Genomic DNA, 26,883 nt, shown 5'->3' with positions numbered 1-26,883 from the left:
GGGTAAGTGATTGGGTGTCTTTAAGACAGAGATTAAAATTGAAAGGTTCTTGATAAACCGAGGCATTAAAAGTTATGGGGAGAAGGAAAGACAGTGGGGCTGACTGGGATAATACATCAGCTCATGATTAAAATGGTGAGACAGCCTTGATGGGCCAAATAGCTTATTTCTGCTCCAATGTCTTGTATGAATTTATGATTTTGCTGAGTCATCCTTTGATGTTTTCTTAGACAGGAGCAACCCATTCTACTTTTGTCTTAATCAATTATATTTATCAATTGTATAATTGTAAATGCAAATGCAAGTCAGAAAGGTAAAATAACATCTGACCCATTATTCTATTATTAGCCATATAAGTATTTAAAGATATAATGGAGGAGGGATATTGTTGTTTGTAAAACTTTATCGTACGATATTGAGATGCTTCAGCCCATCTTGTCCATGCAGATTCAAATTGTTTACTAAAGTTAGTCCCTTTTACCTGCATTCGGCCTACATCCCTCCGAGCCTTTTCTATTTCTTTCACAGGTTGTAATTTACTCATTCTTGATGTACTTTCTGTCTTTTAATGTTATGGAAAAACATACCACATCTCCCAACTGAGAATTAGAATGGTAATTTACATCTCCAAATATTCACCGATCTAAAGACACCTGCATTGAATTCGCCCATCGTTATTGAATGAAGATCTACCGGGACCAATGCCTGAAGAGGGCACACAAAATCAGTAAACCGGTGCGGACTCGAAAGGCCAACATGGCCTGTTTCCGCTCCGCAAATGGTTATATATGGTTAAAGAAGGCAAGTGTATCCAGGAAAGTGAAAAAGCCTACAACAGATGTCTTTTTGGCAGATGAAACAGGAAGAGGCCATTTCAAGCTGAAAAATAAGCATTTCTGAAAGCACAGCTTGAGATATTCAAAGGAAAAAGTGAGGGCAAAAGATTTCTCACTGGATTATTGCTGATTTGGACTGAATTTATACTTACATATTGATTTCTCAGCTCAGAAACAATTAATCGAAGGCTAATATACTCCTTTTCATCAATTTCTGATACAGTACGACGATAATCTTCCTGAAGTCAAAAAGAGACAAATTATTTCCATTGGGATAGTTAGCTGGAAGCAGCTTTGCAACAGCCCCACTGACACATTAACATGCAAGGGGAAATTCAGAAACAGTTTTGAGAGCACAAAATTTGTAACAGATTTCAGGAAACAATAGGCTCTCAGTATTTAGGCTCAACAACTTGGGAAAATGGTTAAGGACACATTGCAAAGAAAAACGATACCAAGGTGGAGGGAATCCTCAAGAGGGGAGAAGCTAAACAAGCCACAAAATTTTTCCAAAAAAAGTTACTTTCCTAATCTACTTGCTTTTGGAAATTCAAAGATTTTAAAAAAAACTTTATAGGAAAATATTAATAAATTGTTGTTCCATTTTGATGATATAAAAAATGTTAATTTAATTTGGGGTGAATGCAAATCGATGCTAGCATTTGTGGACATGAAAAATTGCAGTTTTGGAGTACCGTCACATTTTGTCTTCTCCAACACCAATTTAATTCCAATTTTGGAAGATGCAAAGTCAGATCATGCCAGATTCTCAATTGGATTTGGAGAACACACTGCAAATTTGCCAACTGACTTGCCATCAATTCGAAAGGATAAACGTGCACCCAGATTGCAAAGGAAATGTTTTCTATGCAACACCTGCTCTTCAAGGAGTTACTTGAGGGAAAGGATATTGGTGTTAACTGATGCAATTACCTTAAAACGTTTTTTCTACATAATAGTTCATCAAATGAAGGCAAATGAAATAACTTTGGAGTCTTACTTGTTGCAACTACAATAACAAAAATGAAATTACTCCAATATGTTCAGATAGAGATATTAAATATCCAAGGATAAATAAATAAATATCCACAGTTGTAGTTAATGCAAGAAAAAAAAGTGACATTTCACTGGTGTAGACAGATCTCTCCATGGTCCTGGGGTAGCTTGTGGATTGGGTAGAGCAGGAAGGTTCAAAAGCCTGATAGCTGTTGGATGGAATTTAGAGGAACTCTGGCTTCTGCACTTTCTTCCTGAAGGAGGTGTGAAGAGGTTGTGACCAGGCTACCTTCTTGAGGCAGTGTCTCACATGATGTTTTCAATGGATATCAGTGTCCGTGAAAGGCACGGCTGTGTTTGCTACTTTCTGCAGTTGACGTTCCTGGGCACTTGAGTTTCCAATCCAGGCAATGATGCGACCAGCGTACTTTTCACAATATGCCCGTAGACGCTATTCTGCAGCATGCCAAACCTCATACTTCCTAAAAAGAAGAGGTGTTAAGTGTGCCTTCTTCATGGTTGCTTCGATATGCTGGCTCCAGGAGAGGTCCCTTGATATGAGGACTCTCATCAGCCCCCCGCGGTTCCATCAACGAAGACAGGTGCATGGTTCATCGGCCTCTGCTTTCCAAAAGTTCATAACAAGCTCTTAGGCTTTGCAGTCATTGAGAACTGTTGACCTCCATCTTGTATCATTTGGCCAACAAGGGTAGGGTTGTCAGTAAATTTATAGATTGCATTGGAGCAGAATATTGCTTCTCAGCTCTCTCACCTAAAATCTATTCTTTCCAGCTTTAGATTTCCTTGCAGGGAAAAAAAAAGGTTCGACCAATTATCTTATCTACGTCCCTTAGTGTGTCTCTCTATATCTCTCATTATTTTAGAAACCTCAACAAAGTCCATCCTTAGCCTCCTGTACTCCATGGAGGAAAGTTCCTGCCTTAACATTATTGCAAATCTTTTTCTGCAACCTTTACAGCTTTAATGATTATCTCTCCTATAGCTGGCCGATTAAATCCGGGCGCACAACTTCAAATGCAGTCTCACCAACGTCTTGTATAGTTCGAAATTCAATTTATTATTATAGTAATAAAAGTGTCATGAAATTTATTATTTTTTACAAGGCAGACAGATTCGCCACTGGTAGGAATTACCCAAGTGCCTTTTACAGTCAGACTTACAATCAGAGAGAGAAGCAAAAAAAGAGAGTCAACGAGTGTCCATAGATTCGCCTCCAGCCCTACAAGAGTCCAGTCCAAACCATTGGCAATTCGAGCTCCAGATATGAACCTCTGACTCGGTCCTCCTTCAGGGCCCTCAGCACCTCCCTGCGGGGGATACCTGGTACTCTTCCAGCCAACTTGAGCCAGTCTCCAACAGTCTGTAGCTCGGCACGAGTCTCCTGGCAGCAGTCTTCAGCAGCTCACGGGTTCCTTGCCTCGAGTCTCCAGTCAGGACACTTTCCACCACACAAATCTCAAAATTGCTAGGGTTTCCGATGTCATACCAAACCTCCGCCCACCCTTGAGTCACTGTTGCACTCAAGGCCCTACCATTCATCATGCAGCTCCCGCCCAACCAAATGGCAACACCTCACATTTGTCAGAGTTAAATTCCATTTGTCACTGCTTGGCCCAATTTCCAAGTTCATCGACATCTTGATGTATTCTTAGCTTTCTTCAACACCACCAATTTTGACGTCATACACAAACCTCCTACCCACGGCAACTACTCACTCACCCAAGTCGTTAATGTAGATGACAAAAAGTGGACCCACCATTTTTATTATTTTAAGGTACTATTCAATTGCCATTCCCACCAACACAAGATAGGCCATTCTGTCCTTGGACCAGCTTCATTTGATCTTTTGTGTCACTCTCCAGCATGAGGCCCATGAGCATCACATATCTAAAGATATATCGGTCTCTTTCTTGAAAACACTCAGCAATGGAGCCTCCACAGAGTTTGATAGGGATTAATTTATAATCAGTCACCCATCCTCTGGACGAAGAATTAAAAACACCTCCATTCTGAATGGCTACCTTCTTCGTATGAGATGATGGCACTATGTTCCAGACGTGGCAGCCACAGGCAACATCAATTCCACATCAACCCACGCAAGGCTCGGAGCATTTTGTGCTCTCCCGCCCAACCCAAATGCAAAAAGAAAAGTTGCCTTAAACCCTCTTTCTTTAAAATAAAGGCTTCACTTCCTACTCTCAAACACAGGCCACGCTAGACAGGTCAGGATCAGAAACTTGTAATTGATGTTAATCCTTGGCCTTTCACTCTCTGATTGCTCAAAATTTTATTTATAACCAATCTTCTAATACACTGGTAAAACAGACTCCTTCCTCAACAAAACAATGCATTATGGTTACACTGCTATAATAGAAATTATCCATATTCCTTCAATTGCATTTTGTTAACACGTTAAAATACACTTACCACATGGGGATACTTAGCTACCTTGGACACCAATTTTGCCCTTGTAATGTAATATCTGAAAGAAAAACACCATGTCTTATAGGCTTAAAGAATCAAAAGACTGCACAAAATTTAAAAGGTCATACAAAAAAAATTGCTGAAGTTCTTTTTAAGTGTCAAAAATCAAGTGTTAAAGATCACTTTCCATGCATTAATTTTAAGCTTCTAACCCAAAATGTGTAAACTAAAATAGGCTAATGGGATAGATTCAACTATTGATTTTTACATCAAGGTTTATATTCACCTGGAGATCTGGTCCAAGTATGAAGCAGCTTCACTTTCAACTGTTCGAAGTTCTGCAACTGTCTCTTCCTGCGTGAGTGGGAGAAAAATAAAAAGCAGCACCGATAACTACGATATTATGGCTGGGATGCATCTCAACAGTGTTATTTCAAAAGGTTTGTTTCTTGAAAAAAAAATGGGGGATCACGATAGACAACTTCAGGCTGAACTCAAAGATAATTTCCAGATTTGCTGTATGATGGAGGAAGTTGGAGAAACATTAAATTAACCTTTATTGAATTTAGCCTGTTTAATTGCGTAATGATGCTGACACCTTGCATTAGTTCAGCTGATCGAAAAAATGTTTTGCCGCTGATCTTTGTTTGTACTCAGCATCTGATGCCTCTCGTGTCAGTGTCCAACAATAGTCAGCTGGCACTGATGGATTCCAGATGCCCTGATGCCACTTTTCCACGGTCGCAATGTCCTGGTGAAACCTTTCACCTTGTTTGTCACTGACTGCACCAAGATCAGCAGGGAAGGAGTCCAAGGGCAAATGCAGAAAATGAAAATTCAATGACATGCTGCATTTCATGGTTTTGTACGCTTGAAGTACACTTAAAATAGAACAGGAAATCACAAAAATAAGTTGTATCTAAAAATTGATACTTGAAAGGAAGATTTTAAAGTGATTTTCATGATCAGCAGTCCAAAATCTATAAAATACACTCAAAAAGTGTTCAGGAAGCAAAAGCTTTGTTGTCCAGTGTTGCATTGAAGATGTGGTGACAATTGATTTTCTGAGAAAATTCTCATTTCAAACTAGACAGCTGAATGTATTATTCTGCCCATTGTTCCAAGAAAAGGCCTTGCAATCTCAGCTGACCCACAGAATAAATTCACTCCAAAAAGTACAAACTAAACAAATCTTCGGAGAACAAGTGCACGACACAAGGAAAGACATTACCTGAATAGAAACACCAAAATTGTTGCCATCTTCTATCCTTGGGATCAATAATTGGACCCACATTTTAACCTAAAATAATTTATAGAATTGATATTACACAGTTGCACAAATGTTGATGTTTTAAATTTGGACATGCAGCACGGTAACAGGCCCTTTTAACCCATGAGCCCGCACCACCCAATTACATCAAATTGACATACAATTCCCTTACGGTTTGAAGGATGGGAGGAAACCAGAACACCCATAGGAAACCCATGCAGACACGGGGAGAACCACATTCGTTGGCACTGTAACAGCATTGTGCTAATCATCCCACCACAGGAAGTTTAGATAATAACAGTAAGAATAAACTCTACTCCTCTGGAGTACTGATTTTTCCAATGTGCAGTGCAGTAATATTATGTAGCTCATGAATGTGGAGGAAAAACAAGGAACAAAAACAGGCTTTGCTGACTAATCATTTACTCACAGATGATCTATGTTTTTTTAATATAACTAGCAATGAGGAGAGGTCCAGACGATGATGACTTTTTGTGGTCAGCTCAGTGAACTTCATTGTTCACTCCACTGCACTTGTGTTATATGGTGGACCATCGCCAAAATGGAAAATTAACCACCAGCTCATTGACAAATTTCCATCTTCAATATTAAGGTTCACACTGCCCAGAAAATTTGCTGAATCTGATATCAAAATAACAGAGCTACAAATAGACATCAGAGACAGGTAACCTACAGGGAATGACTTTTCAAGAAGCTCAACACCATGCAAGACAAGGTAGCCCATTTAATTGGTATGCTCCCAACCACCCTGAATGTTCATGCCATGCCTCTTTCCTACACGGTGTCTGGAGTGTATGCTACAAGATGAAGCAACTTGCCAAGGCTTTTTGAAGATAGTTTTGAACAAGGACACCACTCTCTTGAGTTCAACTCTTGACATGCACAACATGCTGATTTGGAAATGTATGACAGTTCATTCATTATTGGTGAATCAAACTCCTTATCAGTGAAAGAACAAGGACTGTATCCATTTATGGCAACGTCAATGCCATCTCCTCAAAGGCAATTAGAGATGGAGTACAAATGCTGAGCTTGTCAGTAATGTTTACTTCCCACAAAAGATACAAATCTTTGTTTGTTATTTTATATGTTAATGAAATTGATTTTCTTTATGCCATTTCCTTTCATTGTAAATGCACGTACATGCATACTTTACATAATGAATCCAGACTTTGGAAACTTCACAGCTGAAGGCCACCAATAATAAATTCAGAAATGGGCAAGAGAACAGGATTTATGCTTGAAATTATTGGACTTTGCAGAGGCTTAGTGCTTGCTTTTGGAAGGTCAGTTCCAGATACGTGTCATAAGGCTGCAGAGAGAATGCCATTTGTTTTTCAAATTAGTCTCACTCAAAAGGTTCTTCAGGACAATTCTTTGGAAAATACATTGTAACCTAGGCAGAGCAGACACTCACACTGATTAGCTTTTCAAATTCTAAAGCGAAAGCAGTCTTCCAAGAGGCCAAATAAACCAGCAGGTAAAGTCTTTGTAACTTTTCTTTCTCTGGAATTTGCAGTTTCATTTGTTTACTGGCAAGTGAGTGCAGAATATGGTTGAAGGGGTAAGAAATTCTCACTCGTGGGCTTGTAATCAGTTTCACTTCAAGTGCTGGAATGCAGCAGAAAACAACAAACTTTGCATTAAAGCATTCCTTTAATTCATATTTTCTGAACTTGCCCAAGCTTAGAAAAACTTTGGAAAGAAGTTCTTCAAATATTCTCGATCTAAAATTGCTCATTCAAGAAAATGCGACTCAATGCCGCATTTTATCTTTTACTTCGTTGATGGCCAGATGTGTGATTTTGATTAAATGGAAAGACAATTCCCCCACCTGCACATGCACAATGGCTAAGGGATATCATGTCTTGTTTAAATGTGGAAACAAAAATTAGATATGCAATCAAATGATCCAAATATTAAATTCCAAATGATATTCAGCTTGCTCATGGACTACCATCATATTAGTGTTAATCTGGAATTTTGGCATTGCGTTGTCCCTCTCCAAGACTGTGCCACTTGACTTTATGAACGTTAATTTTCAACCTTGTTTAGTGGAAAAGGATAGAAAGATGATTTAAAAAAAAATTCCCTTAATTGCAAATACGCAAGAACAGTTTCAAAGTTACACAACTTACTGTATTGCATTTCTCCATAAGTGTCCTAATTTCTGGTTTTATTTTCTCAATCATCTCAACCAGCTGTCGGTTACTCTTCATTATTCCATTTGGCATTATAAACACCTTTGTACCTGTAACTGCAATGTTGAGAAGACCATTAGTTCAAGCAGAAATAAACATCAAGGTGTCACATAGATTTTTCATTTAAAATCATTTATTTCAATACTGTAAATCTATCAAAAGTTGCAGATTCCTGACAATGGAAACAGAAAATGCTGGAAAGATACAGCTAATTCAAAAGCATTTTTGAAAAATAGCTCACATTTCAGTACTTTTCAAATCAGGTGGCAGCAAAATTGTCAAATATATTCAGCCTTTTCCACAATTAATTTTCAAAACAAGCAGGCCAGATTTCTATGTTGTGCCTGAATCCCACAATAGGAATTACAAAACCTCCACTGTGAGCAACTTCATGTGGATTTTCTAGTTGGGAAATAGTTGCAACAGGCAAATCAAACGGGTCAAACGCAAATAATATAATTTTGCTTAAAAAAAACCCGAAGTACTTTAAGGATAATAAAGTACTTGATACCTGCCATATTTTCTTCAGTGTTTACGCAAGTTGATTTGTTTTCTATTAATGATTCTCTGGAAAACTGGTTTCAAAGAAACCAATCTAGGAAAGCAACATGCATGTTTTAATATAGATATCTCAGGAAGGCTAAATTGTCCAATAATTAAAAGAAAAGCTAAATTAAGAATTGTAAAAAGGTTTCACCTTCGTTTAAAAAAAAGCTGAATTATACAAATCTTGACCATGCAATAATGTCAGAATAAAAACTATCAAACTGCTTCATGGATACAACATATTGCACATCCACGATCATCCTTGCTGCCTTCATCAAGGTACATTGCACAGCAATCGCCTGGTTACCAGCAGAAAACATTGCCAGTGAAACTCCAGATCCAAAACACCACTTCTTCAGGTTTGTCCACTGAGCCACAAGTCGGGGGATATGCTTCCGATTGGTGGGAAATTTTCACCAGTAGGGTTGTGCTCAAGTTTGATCTGAAGCAATGTAGCACAGCACTATGCCAGACAAAAAAAAGGACCAAAAGTAAACGGAAGAGCCTTCCATCTCCCAACTTTTGCCTCTCGTGGTGCGGTGGAGAGAAATTGCACATTTATAGATCATTCAATATAAGTTTGTGTAAGCACCTTACTGTAAAGTAACTTTCAAACTATCAGAAATGGGAACATTTTGCTAAAAGATTTAGCAAAGGCTAGGAAAAAAGGCTTATCATGGTAAACTGTGAGCTGCACTGTGAGAGCTGAAATGGCCAACGTGGGTTGAAAGGCCTCTTCCTGTAACTATTCCATGCGTCTTCAATTCAATTTGAAATAATTTTGATGTGGTTGGCAATTTTTAGTCATCTCTCACTGCTCTGGAATCAAAGAGGTGATCAACCACAGTCACATCCAAGTTAGATTGGACAAGGACAGCAGATTTCCCACCCCGCACCCCCCCCACCCCCACCCCTCCCCCCAGGAAGATGCTATTGAATCTGGTGAATTCTTACAAGCTGGTTGTTTCAATCAGTGTTATTGGAATTAACTTCCGTGGTAGATGTTGCGGAATGTGATGGATTCTCTTTAAACAATAAATTTAATCAGATTCTGTCATCATTATGGAGATTAGCTTCATATTTAAGTTCCACAGCTGCTGAGGTGGGATTTGCTGGGATCAATACTTGGGTCACTCGACGAGTAACTTTACCATCCACATGAATTTTAAAACCTTTTTTCCTGACATTCTCAAAAAAAGCTGAGAGCTTGGACCAAGATTTTCAGTATTTTACAGTAGACAGCTTATGTGAAGTTGGGAGAAAATAAAAATCCTTCTTTCTAAATTGTAATAAGCGTACAATTGCTGAATAAACATGCCAGGATGCTTAATTCCAGTTGTTTCATAATGCAGAAATCTGAATTACTAGCCGTCTTTACATCATGGAAACATCTTTTTTTTAATATAAAGGTGGAAAAGATTAATGGAATGATTCTTTAAAACTCTACATTAATTTGCGTTAGCAATCTACCGTCAGGAAGATATATATTGTATTTGGAAAAAAACACATTGTATTTATATTTCAGAAATGGCAATGATAAATACTGTCAGGACTCATTAAACTTTGGATTGTAATTCAGAGACTAGATTTGCCAAAAATGGTTGTGATGGTAAACAATTACAACATCCACACCCTTGAAAAGCTTGCCTTCATCCAGTCACACAAAACAGCCTGTTGCGAAAGACTGATCTCACTGCCAATGAGGCATCTGAAATCTTAGCTGTGAGTTGAGGGAGGGGGAATAAGACAGAGGAATGCTTAATATTAAATATATCATCTCCCTGCGGGCCACAAAGTTTTTCAACAGAAGGAAAATTTATTAACAAAGATTTAATGGCCCTGTATGCTGCAATAGTTTGGTGAATACTGCCTTGCAAGCTGATGCTGGTAACAGAATTACTCAAACAATTTAAGGTCAGAACTTAGAGACTCTTGTGTTAACCATTGATGGATGGGTGCAAAATTCTTCATCGCTCAATGAGTAACTGAGAACACCAAGTGTGTACCGCAGACATTTTATTGTGCAGTTAATTCGCAAGGTCGAGGAGAATGATAACGCGAGGGAAATTCAACGCTGGCAATCTGCAGCTCAACTTCACATGCTCGCTCAGGCTTTGAAATGCTTACCAGTTTAAGGCATAGGGTACAAGCTCTTAAGGAAGTTATTCCAGAAGATGAGCAAGATCGGAAAAGAAGAACTCAAAATGAGATGAGGCAGGCAGGAGAAATTAGAATTTGCCATGTAAAAGATTTATCTGAGTAGGTGGGATAGAGTGATATGCAAAAAAAATGACAGAAGTCCCACGATAACAAACTTTAGTGAGATATAGTACCTAGCAATATTTTATCTTGTTCTATTTCTTTCTTTTTCCTCCCATTTAGTCCCATCCTGTCACAATCAATTGAATGGATCAATAAGATCTGCCGGAATCATTTTGCTGTTCGTGCACGATCTGTTTGTAGATTTTTTCCATTTCCTCATTAATATTAGAATAATTTAATAATCGCTTTTTTCCTTGAACTCTTAATTTAAAAAAAAATAATACCGGTCCTTTTTTATAACAAGCATCTCCTACTCTCTTACATTGCATTTCCTTTCCACTCAAAAAGCTTCCGCTACTGTGGACAACAAACCCCATGGAGGATATTAGAGCAACAGCAGATTTGGTGGGCAAGGTGGGGACCAGTGAACGTTAGATTGAGCCAGTCCTCAACTTTCAGTCTGAGGCCTATTTCAGCATATGACATCCATGCTGTTCACATCCCACTGAGCAACCAAGAAGAAAAATAATTAAACACATTATAGAGGCTTCTTCAAGTTCAAAATTTCGACTGGTAACATTCTACTGCACAGTGCGCAAAAATGTTCAGCAATTTGCACTGATGAACAATTCAAAGATAAATACTAAATCCCTCCCAATGCACTTGGAGAAAGCTATGCAATTTTAACAAAGACACACTGCACACTCAGAGAAATGCATATTTTTGAGATGGAAAATGAAGTAGTGGTAAAATCAGCAAGCCAGGCTATGAAAAGTGTCAAATAGGCAAAGTTGATAATGAATTGTCCAATGGTGAAATGTGATGGATTTTGCCTGACAAATGGGAAAAGATCATTTTAGGCTCCATCTTCTGCACTGGTGACACTTGAGATTCTTAAACGTAACCACTTGTAAGTAATAGCAACACAAAAATTAATCGAAAGACAACACATTTTACACACAAGTTTTCAGTACCTGGACAATTCGTTTCGCCGTCTTCCAGCTTCCTCTTCTTAATGTTGCACTGAAATTAGTTAAAGTACATGTTTAAAATAAAATTCCAAGATCTGGGCAGGATCAAAGAGAAGGAGAAGCCAAAGAGAATTATGGTGACCAAGACTATGAGAAGTAACCTAAGCAGTGAGGGAGAATTATTTAAAATTAAAAAAAAAGCCTGCAGATAAGTTTTCATTTAACTTAGATTGTGGTAAACAAGGAAAACATTCAGACACTAAAGTTTGCTCTATTTTATATAATGTCTGAGCTCTAAACCAATTTTCTTGCTCCATGTCCTTTGAGCCCTCTTATGTCTGGAAGTCTATACATCTACTTTGAATTCAGTGACTCAGCTTCCAAAGTTGCTGGGTCATAGAATTCAATAATTTATCAACTTGAACGCATTTTTCCCCGTTTCTTGCTTGGTCAAATTGATAGCCTGCTGCGGATAATTATTTAGGCCAAAACAAAAGTGAGCAAGTTACTGAAGGCTATTTTCAAATTCTTAAATTGTAACTGCAATTGTTTAAACACAACGTAATCTATGCTATGCTCCAGCTCTTCACTTCACAGTTTGCAATCTAAAAGGGATTAGTAAATGTATGCGACTGTATATCTGTCAGATCAACCCTCTAGGGTCTAATAAATAAAACAGTTTTGGCAAAAATAAATGGAAACTTCTGTCAAATGTTTGCAAATGTTGTGAAGTTTGTTACAGGAATAGTGGAAGTTGTTCAGCTGTGGCTTGGCTTTAAATCAATTAGATAGCACCTTCATGGAAATCCATAGGATTTTTACATTGACAAACTGTTAAATTGGCACGTGAATGACCGGTTTTGAAATACCGGTAGGGCTGTTCACACTGGACCCAGAAAAATCAGTTGTGTGTGTCCTTTCAGATTATCTACCTAGTATTGCAGGGCTAAGGGCAGCCCTCCAGTGGTGATGTCCTGAATGATGTATTACGCACTCACAGGCAGTGAATGTTTTGTTTTATAAGATTACCCACACTTCACTCTATGGATTGGGGGGCAGCAGGGATGTGTGCAATGAGTGAGAAAACAGATTTTGATGAGTCTCAAAAGCAAGGACCCTGAACGCAGTTTTGTAGCAAATGATTTTATTTACACATGGTGGATGTGGGGGAAATGGTAACGGGAATAATACGCACACAGTTTATAGCAAGCAAGGGAAAGAGGTAGTGGGAATAAAATGCAAGCGCACAATTTATAGTGAGTGTGTGAAGTGGTAGTGAGAATAAAACACATACAAGCTTGGGAAAGTCTAACCTTAACTCTAGATTTGACACTAGACCTGCCAGCTTGTGAGAGCAATCACAAACCATAAAGATTTGACACAAGGTCTACCAGATTGTGAGCAAGCTGGTCTGTGGATTTGTCCTCCATTTGAAAAGTTTGAAGCCCACGTTCCCCCACCAGCCTCCAACGATAGCTAGCAGGAATTATGTAAGGTAGTGAGTGGAAAGAAAAAGTTTAAAATCCACTTCTATAGATCAATACTTGCAGTAGACATTCCCACTCTTTTATAAATTGTGTGTTTATTTTGCTATGCTTTTTTTATACAATGTGTGCATTTCCCCATGCTCTTTTATCCATTGTGCGCATGTTTTACTCCCGCTTTGATTTTCTTACGCTCTTGTATTAATTGTTGTGTGTTAATAGAAGCAACATTTGATAGCAAAGCCTTGTGCCCAGATTTGTTTCTCATGGACCTCACACTTTCTCAACTCAACAATGACCAGTGTTAGGACCGACAGCACAACCCACCGATTTCAGTCTGGCATTCAAGACTGTGGGAATATTTTTAAGCCATTTTTTGGGGAAAAACAAGTGGGTCTAACATGCCATCAAATATGGCTTTCTGTGTAAAAAGTCGCAGTGACCTGTAAAAATGCCAGCTTTGTTTCAGTGTGAACTATTGGAGGCTCTTCATAACGGAAGAATCACATGAATGCTGTGTAAAGAACATTTTTTGCTCTTTCCATTCCCTGTCTCTTTAAGAACCTCCCACACATGCAAGAACATCATCAGTGTGTCACTAATAGGACCGGATATACCGGGCCACCCGTTCACATTGGAGCTAATTCAAAATGGATTGGCAATGATACACCCTCCAGAAACAGTTGATTCCCAGGTTGATTTTGAGCCCCCATACTGGTTCAGAAGTGTTAACGCTGGCACATGAACTGGTCAATTGCCAGTTAATTACTGGGTTCAAGTGCCTGTGTGACAGGGGCTCATGACTTTATCCTCATCCTCTGCTGTTCTAATACTGGTCTGCTACTTGCTCCTTGTCCCCTTTCTGCAATCCATTATGGCAAAATGAGCTTTAGGTATTACCAAGTTACACCTCCCATATCCCTTGCCGTAACTTTTTCATTCCTGTTTGTTTCTGGACTCCCCTCCCCCTCCCCCTCCCCCTCCCCCCCCACCCCACCGCTAACCTTTGTACCTTACTGTTATTCTACTCATTCTTGATTCCTGCTTGACTTAGAAAAGTTTTTCCATTCAGACAGTATGAGAAAGGTTCCCAATGTGAGGAACACTGCATAAAACTCATCTCTTATAGTTAATAATACAAGCGCACTTCCTGAGATAGATCACTGTATCGTGATACTTTTTATTCTTAAAATAATTTGCATTTGCAAATTGCTTGGATATACAAATCCAATTCTGTAATTTAGTTGGTAGTTTCTTTTTTGCTTTAGAAATGTGTAGAGAGGTGGCCAAACATTTTTGGTTGTCGACCACATACAGAAAAATACAAGGGCCATACAATATTAAGCCCAGCAGTTTTCAACTAGTGCAACTGCAAGAAAGAGTGTTTTTAGACCACAAAACCCTTGTTCTATTGAAAATTAATTATCTATCAAAATAACTGCACAACACTATTGAATAGTTTAACTCTTGATATCACAGTAGACCTTTCTATATCTGCTGTTTTCAAATTTAATTTAAATGAGTACAATAAAACTCCCATTCAAAAAGCAGTGCAAAATAAAAAGCTGGGTTCAAAATAAGAACAGGAGAAAAGATCAAGAAAGGGACAAGGGTGTCTCCAACATTCCTCCACAACTCTCAGTGAATACAGTTGATTATGATGCAATTATTATGCAACGTATAAATCTGCAGCTAGTATTTTAAAGTTAGACTATTAAAGTTTACAGATTCCTTGCAAATCCCTTGACTTCATTTTCCTCAATGTCGAAAATTTTCAGCACTTTTGCTATTTTCTGTCTTTTCGGTTCCACTATTTTAAAATCAGAAGTAAACATTTTTTTTTAAACTGGGGTAAATGTTTTCATCGATGAGTTAACATTTCAACGTCAGTGCAGTAATCGTTCAAAATGACAGCGACATCTAGTGTTGAAACCAAGAAGTGCAATGTACATACAGGGCAATTTATTGTTAAGAGACTATTTTCTAATAGGTCATTTTTCATTTTATTTTTAAAATTCACCCTGGGCTTCTTAAAAATGGGCAATGGTTAAAAATATCTTTAAACTATCTTGTTTTTTTTCTGATATTGATCCTTTATGTGACATTTAAAATATTTGAGGCTTCTTTGATACACGTTTTGGCCTTGTTCTTGGTCTTATTTTCAAATTTTATCAGTCATTTTTGAGGTCAAATTAGAACCGTGCCCTTCAATTTCTTTAGTTGTCTTTTGTTTCTCAAGAAGAGGGAATATTATTGACTCCATCTCAGAAGTGAATACGAGCTTTTACCTCATTGATAGCTAGACGGGCAATCTTGATGAAATGGAAAGACAGCGCTCCAGCTACTCATAGTCAATGGTTACAGGAGGTCATGTCCTTCCTAAGTTTAGAAAAAAAAATCAAATATAATGTTAAAGATGTAAAGGTGAATTTTTACAAGACGTGGGGCCCATTCATGGAGTATCATAATTTAAAGAATTAGGGTGTTTGGATGCCTCCTGAACAGCGTTGTCCAGTTTCCAAATGTTGTCTTTTGTTTCCTATGTATATTGGATATGCAAGTTAACCTTGTTTAGAAGGAGGAGTTAAAAAAAACCAAGGGAAAAAAAGGCAATAGGCCGCAGTTGGCCCAGGGGCCGAAGTATTGGCATTGCTAGTGTAGAGTATCTTGGCTTCTGCATCATACTGATGTAGATAAAAATATATCAAGTATTTGCCTCAAACACATACAACAAAAAAAAATATTTTTCTCTGATTGCTGTCATAAATCCAAAATGTATCAGTTGGATTAGTCTGAAGCTTGTTCTTTTTAGACATACAGCACAGAAACAGGCAATTTCGGCTCACGAGTCTGTGCCGCCCAATTTACACCCCATTAACCTACATCCCAGGTACGTTTTGAACGTGGGAGGAAACTGGAGCCTCTGAAGAAAACCTACACAGACATAAGGAGAACGTACAAACTCCTTACAGGCAGCATGGGATTCGAACCCCGGTCTGATCCCGATCAATGGCGCTGTAAAGGTGTGTGTGTTGGAACAGTGAATAGCTTTAGTTTTCATTACATCTGATTCAGAATGGCGTTAAAGGAACAGCAGCAGCAAAATAGCAAGATACATTTATTCATGCTCTCCTTTGAAGACTACATCAGTAAATATCCAGCACACTGTATTTAGTGCTTACAATGTGGTCACCTGCATTCAGCATGTTGCCTGCCACTTAATTCCTCACCGCACACCCACTTTATCCAATCAGCCTGTGGCATCATGCACTTTTACAATGAGGCCCAATGCAAGGTTGAGAAACATCATCTCATTTTCCATCTAGGCATGCTGCAGCATTCTGGACATCAAATGCTACATGTTCAGATAACTTGATTTCTGTCCATTTCAGTCGTCCAGTCCTGAGTTTCCATCTCTCAGAGTGGTGGTGGTGTCGTCCAGCCTGACCCATCACCAGGGCACGTCTTCCTGCTCTCCATTTTGCCATTCCTCCATTCTTTTGTCTTTCTTTACTACATTCTCACTCTAGTTCCCAGCTTATCCCTCTGGTCACCCCATTTTACCCCAACACCCCCACAATCTCCCTGCAGTTTGAAATTCTTTTAGTCTCCTTCCTCAATCTGATGAAGTGTCTTCAACCTGAAATATTAGCTCTGTTTCTCTTCTCCACAGATGCAGCACGTCCTGCCGAGTGCTTCCAAAATGCACCACTTTTACTCCGGTTGAAAGCTTGGCTGTTACTTTTATACTATCAGTAAAACATTATAACTAACAATAGTTTAAAAGTATGGATCAAAATAAATACAGGTATACTCTGTTTTATGAATACTCGTACTCATTTTATGAAAATTAGCTTTTATGAAGAAACCTATGTTTGCTAGCTGAAATAAATTTGAATGGGGTTTCACTTTTTCAAAAATAGCCTCAATAGTAGTGAATGGTACGCTTACGAAAGGTTTCTTAGCAAGGCTCTAGTTTCATAAAGTGGGGGGGGTTTACCTATAATAAAAACCAGGTTAGCACTAGGCACCCACCTTGGGATGCTTTAGGTTTCAAAATTTCTGCAAATCTCTTGTTTCCTCTAAAGAGGGCAATAACCCTCCTGACATTGGTTTTACTCTAAAACTAAAATAATAAATGCACAAAAAAAAGAGCACTGGACAACAATTTTTTCCAAAAGGTTTGCTTCCTGAAAAAAAAATTAGAGATTATGATTGGACAACTTCAAGCTGAATACATGGATATTTTCAGATTTAATGCATCATGTAGGAAGTTGGAGAAACATTAAATTAACTTATATTGTTTAGCATAAAGATGCTGACACATTGCGTTAGTTCAACTGACCAAAAAAGTTTTCTGCCTCTGAATTTTGTTTTTACACATCATCTAATGCTTCGTGTCAGTGTCCAAGAATAGTCGGCCAGCATCAAGACATTCCACCTGACCTGACCCCTTTTCCATGTTCGAAATGGGGTTAACCAGGCAATTTGCATGGTTATAGCGCACCAGTTACGTAGCAGTTGGAAAGGGTCCAACTGGGTCAACCCCATCAGAACCCAACTGGTCCCTGACCTACCTCAGAGGCAGTCAGGGAACCCAGTTAAACTTACCGAAGTCTAGTCCATGGCCGATTTGTTTTTAAAAAAATGGCCAATCCACTTATTCCGGTGACATCAGCGCTTGCGTGCGTGCGGCAGCCAGCATCTGAACATCCTGTAGTACTTCCGGTGAGTGCATGACATGTCATTGCGGGATCAGGAATCCCCTTAAATGGCTGGGTTGGCGATTTAATGACTAGATCCCCGGGCGATTTGAAAGGTGCTTCCAGCACCTTTGCCCCAGTAATTGCACCCGGGTCCCAGGAGGGCTACCCAAGTGCTAAAATTTGAAAGGGGCTAAAGACTGTACCAAGATCAGCAGGGAAGAAGTCCAAGTGTTAATGCAGAAAATTAAATTTCAATGACATGTTGCACTTCATAGTTTTGTATGTGTGAAGTAGACTTATGGGAGAAAAATCACAAAAATAGGTTGTATCTGAAAAACAGTCCGCGATAGGAAAATTTAAGGTGTTTTTTTTGTGTTCAGGAAGAAAACTCTTTGTTGTTCAGTGTAATCCTTAAGTCACAACATTTATTTTAAAAATAAAGCTAATATCACAAGATGCAACTCTGGATCAGTGTATCAGCTTTAATTCATGCAGTTTAGAAGGAATCCTATGAAATCTGCAAACACCGATAGAGGGCAGATATTACAAAAAAAGTGTACTGTTTCAACAAGAAGCATTTACTCATTGTTTCAGGCAACCAACATTTGAATCCTGGGGCAATTACTTTATAATTGCACAATCCAGCTCAGCAATGCCAGATAAAACTTATTAGCAATTACATTTTACAAAGGTTTTTTTTACTTTTTAAACCCTTTGGACTCCAGTCATTTTTAACTTTTCATAATATCTACTCCAGACTGGGTCCATGGGTAAACTACAGTACGAACACCAGTACGAACCAGCTGGTAATTGGGTACAAAGCCAGTCCCAGAAAATGGGGACACGGTGTTGGTAATCCCAGAAAACAGGGATATGGAGTCCAAAGGGTTAAACCACAATTAAAATATCAGAAAGCTAGAGCATTGCTTTGCCAATGTAATACAACCAAAGTATTATTAATTACGCAACCTTTCCAAATGAGCTCTTATTCCCTTCATTACACATTCATAGTAAAAATCCGAAGATACTGCATGCATTGCGTTACTGAAGTACTCACAGTGTTGTCCAAGCCATCATGACTGTTGGTAAGTATTATAGGCTCTGGCACAGGCAAATTGAGATCTGAATGAATGGTTGCCAAATCTGAAATATTAGAGAGGGGTTCCTAGGAAGGAAGTACCTCAGAGTGAGTCAAATGATTACATACCACTAGTTACAAATTCAAGGGTTTCACACAATAACCATATAACCACTTACAGCACAGAACAGGCCAGTTCGGCCCTACTAGTCCATGCCGTAACAAATCCCCACCCTCCTAGTCCCACTGACCAGCGCCCGGTCCATACCCCTCCAGTCCTCTCCTCTCCTCTCCATGTAACTATCCAGTCTTTCCTTAAATGTAACCAATGATCCCGCCTCAACCACGTCTGCCGGAAGCTCATTCCACATCCCTACCACCCTTTGCGTAAAGAAATTTCCCCTCATGTTCCCCTTATAATTTTCCCCCTTCAATCTTAAACCATGCCCTCTAGTTTGAATCTCCCCCACTCTTAGTTGAAAAAGCCTATGCACATTGACTCTGTCTGTCCCTTTTAAAATCTTAAACACCTCTATCAAGTCCCCCCTCAATATTCTACGCTCCAGAGAAAAAAGCCCTAGTCTGCACAACCTTTCCCTGTAACTCAAACCTTCAAAATTCTCGTGAACCTTCTCTGCACTCTCTCTATTTTGTTTATATCTTTCCTATAATTTGGTGATCAAAACTGTACACAGTACTCCAAATTTGGCCTCACCAATGCCTTGTACAATTTCATCATAACCTCCCTACTCTTGAATTTTCTTGTAGGCAAAAAAATAAGGACCTTAAATAATTGTACTTTTGCAGTTTCAGAGAATAATTACATTCCTTAATTCAACATGTAATAATAACTAATTATAGCATACAAAAAAACAAAGGGGTGGGGGAAGGTTTGAACAATATCTTCATTCATCAACACAATTTTAATTGAAAAAAATTATCAGATTTCTACAGCATATTTGCAACTCCAGATTATTTTAAAGTGCAGACTGAACTGAAATGCTGGAATCACAGCAGTCAATTTACACACTGCAATGACCCACAAGTATCAATGTGATTATGATCTCATAATATATTTCTTCAAGTGTCGACAGTTGGAATAGATATTCTCCCCTTGTCCTGGAGGTGATTTCAAGTTCAGGTTTATTATTATCAAACAATTGTAAAGTACAACTGGATGAAACATCATGCTTCATCCTTGGTGTAAAAAACATGCAAGCACGTATTTACAAATGATTTGCAGTATATGCAGTACATATATGAAAATATTGTTAAATAATCATATAATCATTTACAGAACGGAAACATGTCGGCCTTTCAAGTCCGCACCGTTCACTAGAACTGCACTAGCTCAAACCTCCCGCTCTCCGCCAATAACCCTCCAACACCCTCACCTCCACGTACACATCCAACCTTCTCTTAAATGACAGAAAAGGGACCCTGCTGCAACTATCTCATTCGGAAGATCATTCCATTCTGCCACCACTTGCTTTGAAGAATCTTGTATGAGCAGCATATCAGTCATTCAGCAGTTTCACCACCCGTGGGAATAAGCTGTTTCTCAGCCCAGTGGCTCTGGCCCTGATACTTTTGTATCTCTTTCCCAACGGGAAAGGGTGGAAGATGCTATGTGCAGGGTGGTAGGAGTCCTTAACGATCTTGTGTGCCCTCTTCAGACAACGATCATGGTAGATCATGTTGATAGAAAGGATGGAGTCTCCAGTGATCCTTTCTGCTGCTCTCAAGGTCCTGTGGATTGACCTCTGATCCATTTCTCTGCAGTAACCGTACCACATTGTGATGCAACTAGCCAGGATGCTCTCGATAGAGCTTCTGTAGTAAGTCGACATTTATGTATTAAATAAATATTTCCAATATTTTTATGTGAAACTGTGCCATGGAATCCTTCACACAGAGAGTGAGAGAGGACAGAACCTTTATTTAATTTGAAAGTGGTACCTTTGACATTTACCTCCTTTGACAATACAAGATTAAAATATCAGCCTTCATGATTCAGGAGTGGAGCTTGTATTGCAGGGGTCTAAAAAAATCCAAATTTGTTATACGAGGACAGCAGTTGTCACACAAAGCCACAAATCAACCAACCTCCAATTCCCAAAGATAAATCACACAAATTGAACACAAATTCAGATCTACAACATGATCCAAACCTCTTTCAAGCGTTTTAACAAAATCATAGTCTTACACACCTGCAACCAATATTTATGAATCATACCTTAAGGAAAGAATCGAGTTCAAGCAACTTTTTTGGAAAGAAACTTGCAACCAAGTCTTCTGCCTAAAAGTGCACATTTGAAATTTAAATAAGAAGAAAAAAATACATGAAATTGACTTGTTTCATAATGATCAATAACTCACAATAAATACGCAATTCTACTACTGAGTCTAAATTAACAGATACAATAACTGTGAAAGGTTGTTCTACTCAGATGGTTAGTTATAGTTCTGCCAGATGACCAAATTACAAAGTCTTAAAGTAGGAGGCCAACAACTCTACAAACAAAATATCCATCATACTAATTAAATCAATATTATTACAAAACGATAAATATTGGAATCCACTGTCTATATGTACACCTTGTTTCCTTTGGGTGCTCCAGTTTCCCTCCACATTCCAAAGAAGGCTCACTTAGCATGGGCTCACTTAGCATGGGCTCACTTAGCATGGGCTCACTTAGCATGGGCTCACTTAGCATGGGCTCACTTAGCATGGGCTCACTTAGCATGGGCTCACTTAGCATGGGCTCACTTAGCATGGGCTCACTTAGCATGGGCTCACTTAGCATGGGCTCACTTAGCATGGGCTCACTTAGCATGGGCTCACTTAGCATGGGCTCACTTAGCATGGGCTCACTTAGCATGGGCTCACTTAGCATGGGCTCACTTAGCATGGGCTCACTTAGCATGGGCTCACTTAGCATGGGCTCACTTAGCATGGGCTCACTTAGCATGGGCTCACTTAGCATGGGCTCACTTAGCATGGGCTCACTTAGCATGGGCTCACTTAGCATGGGCTCACTTAGCATGGGCTCACTTAGCATGGGCTCACTTAGCATGGGCTCACTTAGCATGGGCTCACTTAGCATGGGCTCACTTAGCATGGGCTCACTTAGCATGGGCTCACTTAGCATGGGCTCACTTAGCATGGGCTCACTTAGCATGGGCTCACTTAGCATGGGCTCACTTAGCATGGGCTCACTTAGCATGGGCTCACTTAGCATGGGCTCACTTAGCATGGGCTCACTTAGCATGGGCTCACTTAGCATGGGCTCACTTAGCATGGGCTCACTTAGCATGGGCTCACTTAGCATGGGCTCACTTAGCATGGGCTCACTTAGCATGGGCTCACTTAGCATGGGCTCACTTAGCATGGGCTCACTTAGCATGGGCTCACTTAGCATGGGCTCACTTAGCATGGGCTCACTTAGCATGGGCTCACTTAGCATGGGCTCACTTAGCATGGGCTCACTTAGCATGGGCTCACTTAGCATGGGCTCACTTAGCATGGGCTCACTTAGCATGGGCTCACTTAGCATGGGCTCACTTAGCATGGGCTCACTTAGCATGGGCTCACTTAGCATGGGCTCACTTAGCATGGGCTCACTTAGCATGGGCTCACTTAGCATGGGCTCACTTAGCATGGGCTCACTTAGCATGGGCTCACTTAGCATGGGCTCACTTAGCATGGGCTCACTTAGCATGGGCTCACTTAGCATGGGCTCACTTAGCATGGGCTCACTTAGCATGGGCTCACTTAGCATGGGCTCACTTAGCATGGGCTCACTTAGCATGGGCTCACTTAGCATGGGCTCACTTAGCATGGGCTCACTTAGCATGGGCTCACTTAGCATGGGCTCACTTAGCATGGGCTCACTTAGCATGGGCTCACTTAGCATGGGCTCACTTAGCATGGGCTCACTTAGCATGGGCTCACTTAGCATGGGCTCACTTAGCATGGGCTCACTTAGCATGGGCTCACTTAGCATGGGCTCACTTAGCATGGGCTCACTTAGCATGGGCTCACTTAGCATGGGCTCACTTAGCATGGGCTCACTTAGCATGGGCTCACTTAGCATGGGCTCACTTAGCATGGGCTCACTTAGCATGGGCTCACTTAGCATGGGCTCACTTAGCATGGGCTCACTTAGCATGGGCTCACTTAGCATGGGCTCACTTAGCATGGGCTCACTTAGCATGGGCTCACTTAGCATGGGCTCACTTAGCATGGGCTCACTTAGCATGGGCTCACTTAGCATGGGCTCACTTAGCATGGGCTCACTTAGCATGGGCTCACTTAGCATGGGCTCACTTAGCATGGGCTCACTTAGCATGGGCTCACTTAGCATGGGCTCACTTAGCATGGGCTCACTTAGCATGGGCTCACTTAGCATGGGCTCACTTAGCATGGGCTCACTTAGCATGGGCTCACTTAGCATGGGCTCACTTAGCATGGGCTCACTTAGCATGGGCTCACTTAGCATGGGCTCACTTAGCATGGGCTCACTTAGCATGGGCTCACTTAGCATGGGCTCACTTAGCATGGGCTCACTTAGCATGGGCTCACTTAGCATGGGCTCACTTAGCATGGGCTCACTTAGCATGGGCTCACTTAGCATGGGCTCACTTAGCATGGGCTCACTTAGCATGGGCTCACTTAGCATGGGCTCACTTAGCATGGGCTCACTTAGCATGGGCTCACTTAGCATGGGCTCACTTAGCATGGGCTCACTTAGCATGGGCTCACTTAGCATGGGCTCACTTAGCATGGGCTCACTTAGCATGGGCTCACTTAGCATGGGCTCACTTAGCATGGGCTCACTTAGCATGGGCTCACTTAGCATGGGCTCACTTAGCATGGGCTCACTTAGCATGGGCTCACTTAGCATGGGCTCACTTAGCATGGGCTCACTTAGCATGGGCTCACTTAGCATGGGCTCACTTAGCATGGGCTCACTTAGCATGGGCTCACTTAGCATGGGCTCACTTAGCATGGGCTCACTTAGCATGGGCTCACTTAGCATGGGCTCACTTAGCATGGGCTCACTTAGCATGGGCTCACTTAGCATGGGCTCACTTAGCATGGGCTCACTTAGCATGGGCTCACTTAGCATGGGCTCACTTAGCATGGGCTCACTTAGCATGGGCTCACTTAGCATGGGCTCACTTAGCATGGGCTCACTTAGCATGGGCTCACTTAGCATGGGCTCACTTAGCATGGGCTCACTTAGCATGGGCTCACTTAGCATGGGCTCACTTAGCATGGGCTCACTTAGCATGGGCTCACTTAGCATGGGCTCACTTAGCATGGGCTCACTTAGCATGGGCTCACTTAGCATGGGCTCACTTAGCATGGGCTCACTTAGCATGGGCTCACTTAGCATGGGCTCACTTAGCATGGGCTCACTTAGCATGGGCTCACTTAGCATGGGCTCACTTAGCATGGGCTCACTTAGCATGGGCTCACTTAGCATGGGCTCACTTAGCATGGGCTCACTTAGCATGGGCTCACTTAGCATGGGCTCACTTAGCATGGGCTCACTTAGCATGGGCTCACTTAGCATGGGCTCACTTAGCATGGGCTCACTTAGCATGGGCTCACTTAGCATGGGCTCACTTAGCATGGGCTCACTTAGCATGGGCTCACTTAGCATGGGCTCACTTAGCATGGGCTCACTTAGCATGGGCTCACTTAGCATGGGCTCACTTAGCATGGGCTCACTTAGCATGGGCTCACTTAGCATGGGCTCACTTAGCATGGGCTCACTTAGCATGGGCTCACTTAGCATGGGCTCACTTAGCATGGGCTCACTTAGCATGGGCTCACTTAGCATGGGCTCACTTAGCATGGGCTCACTTAGCATGGGCTCACTTAGCATGGGCTCACTTAGCATGGGCTCACTTAGCATGGGCTCACTTAGCATGGGCTCACTTAGCATGGGCTCACTTAGCATGGGCTCACTTAGCATGGGCTCACTTAGCATGGGCTCACTTAGCATGGGCTCACTTAGCATGGGCTCACTTAGCATGGGCTCACTTAGCATGGGCTCACTTAGCATGGGCTCACTTAGCATGGGCTCACTTAGCATGGGCTCACTTAGCATGGGCTCACTTAGCATGGGCTCACTTAGCATGGGCTCACTTAGCATGGGCTCACTTAGCATGGGCTCACTTAGCATGGGCTCACTTAGCATGGGCTCACTTAGCATGGGCTCACTTAGCATGGGCTCACTTAGCATGGGCTCACTTAGCATGGGCTCACTTAGCATGGGCTCACTTAGCATGGGCTCACTTAGCATGGGCTCACTTAGCATGGGCTCACTTAGCATGGGCTCACTTAGCATGGGCTCACTTAGCATGGGCTCACTTAGCATGGGCTCACTTAGCATGGGCTCACTTAGCATGGGCTCACTTAGCATGGGCTCACTTAGCATGGGCTCACTTAGCATGGGCTCACTTAGCATGGGCTCACTTAGCATGGGCTCACTTAGCATGGGCTCACTTAGCATGGGCTCACTTAGCATGGGCTCACTTAGCATGGGCTCACTTAGCATGGGCTCACTTAGCATGGGCTCACTTAGCATGGGCTCACTTAGCATGGGCTCACTTAGCATGGGCTCACTTAGCATGGGCTCACTTAGCATGGGTTCATCGGCCGGAAGAACCTGTTACTGTGCTCTATCTCGTAGTGAAAAAAAAATCATACATGTGAAGGGGAAATGTTAATGTACCTCTGCTCCTAGGCGTTAAGAGGGAAGACAAGGTCTACACCTTATGATGACTGCAAAAACTCAGCCAGGCTAGTTTTTATTTGAGTGAACACCGCAATGGCTTCATTTTGACACCCAAGGATTACCATACAAAACCTGCAGGGGGAGGGGAGGGGTTTGCCAATTCTGATGTCCATCTCTGCTGATTTCATTTGCCTTTAGCAGATCTATATCCCTCCACACATTTCCTATTCAAATACTTACGTAACGCCTTTTGTACATTGTAAATGTATATAGGCTCCGATAGCTCAGTGGCCTTGTAAACCAGGGGTTGCGAGTTCGTTCCTCGCTGAGGCCTCATTTCTGTGAGGGGCACTGGACAAAGTAGCCACTTTCTTTCTTACGGTAGACAAAGTTAAAGAACTTCATGAACGTTACATTCTAAATGTAGTATTACGTAACAATAATGGAACCTTAACCTCTAGTTAGACTTCACCCCCTCCTCTGCCAGCTCATTCTATATACCACCCTGTTGAAAATCTTGCCCTTCAGATCTCCTTTAAATTTCTCCCCTCCCACTTTAAACTTGAGCCCCCTAGATCTGGACTGGAAAACTATAATTTTGTAAACCTGCAAGGTCACCCCGTTAGCCTCCTATATTCTGGTAATATCTAATTTCTCCACATAACCATATCCCTGCATTCCAGGCAACACAGGTGTATTTGGTCAGTGAGGGCTTTTTACTGTCCTGTACTTCTAAATTTAAAAAAAAAATTACATTTAATCTTTTCTACACCCTCTATTGCTACCATCACCCATCCTGTTGTGTGCTGGGTATCACCAACTTTTTGTACAACTGAAATGTGATTTGCCAGCTCTTACACTCAATCATAATTTTGCACTCCTGGATCTTTGAAAATACCTCAAGACAGCAGATGTCTGCTGTTGTGTAGAAAGTAGCTCATATTACTCTAAAGTGCATTCTCAATGTCAGTAAATAAGAAGGAAGACTGAGATATGAAGCATAAACTTGTTTCTTTCCCCACAGGTGTGACCTTGTTGAGCATTTCCATGCTTTGCTTCTCGATGGCGCTCATTCATTGTAATTATCAATTGAGTTCAAATGAACAAAAATCCGTTAGCTCATCAATATAACTATTTTCATATGGAAGCTTGAAGCTGAGACCTGGAAGATGGATATCTCCTTACTTGGGAGTAAATGGCACTAGACTGATAAAGAGTATAAGCCAGCATTTCCCAAACTGGGTTACAATTTTTTAAAAAATACTGGAGGAACACAGCCAGTTTTGCAGAGTCCATAGGAGGCAAATATATATTA

The 26,883-nt window shown here is 40.9% G+C and overlaps 1 protein-coding gene across 3 annotated transcripts in view; it reads right to left on the bottom strand.

The window, feature by feature from the left end:
- Positions 1 to 26,883, bottom strand: part of psme3 (proteasome activator subunit 3) — a 42,422-nt gene that overhangs the window by 4,267 nt on the left and 11,272 nt on the right. For 2 of the 3 annotated variants that reach the window (XM_069907295.1, XM_069907296.1), the window contains exons 3-10: positions 21,053 to 21,115; positions 18,796 to 18,903; positions 11,552 to 11,600; positions 7,707 to 7,825; positions 5,509 to 5,577; positions 4,564 to 4,631; positions 4,281 to 4,335; positions 989 to 1,075 (exon numbers count right to left, since the gene is read on the bottom strand). In XM_069907295.1, the coding sequence (XP_069763396.1) occupies positions 989 to 1,075; positions 4,281 to 4,335; positions 4,564 to 4,631; positions 5,509 to 5,577; positions 7,707 to 7,825; positions 11,552 to 11,600; positions 18,796 to 18,903; positions 21,053 to 21,115 (618 nt within the window). Of the gene's footprint in view, positions 1 to 988; positions 1,076 to 4,280; positions 4,336 to 4,563; positions 4,632 to 5,508; positions 5,578 to 7,706; positions 7,826 to 11,551; positions 11,601 to 18,795; positions 18,904 to 21,052; positions 21,116 to 25,808; positions 25,941 to 26,883 lie in introns of those variants that run through there. The other variant, XM_069907298.1, reaches the window with a different exon arrangement.

This window comes from Narcine bancroftii, chromosome 12 (genome assembly GCF_036971445.1).
Source record: "Narcine bancroftii isolate sNarBan1 chromosome 12, sNarBan1.hap1, whole genome shotgun sequence".
Taxonomy (NCBI): Eukaryota; Metazoa; Chordata; class Chondrichthyes; order Torpediniformes; family Narcinidae; genus Narcine; species Narcine bancroftii.
The sequence above is the reverse complement of the archived record's forward strand: the minus strand, read 5'-3'. Positions and strand labels throughout refer to the sequence as shown.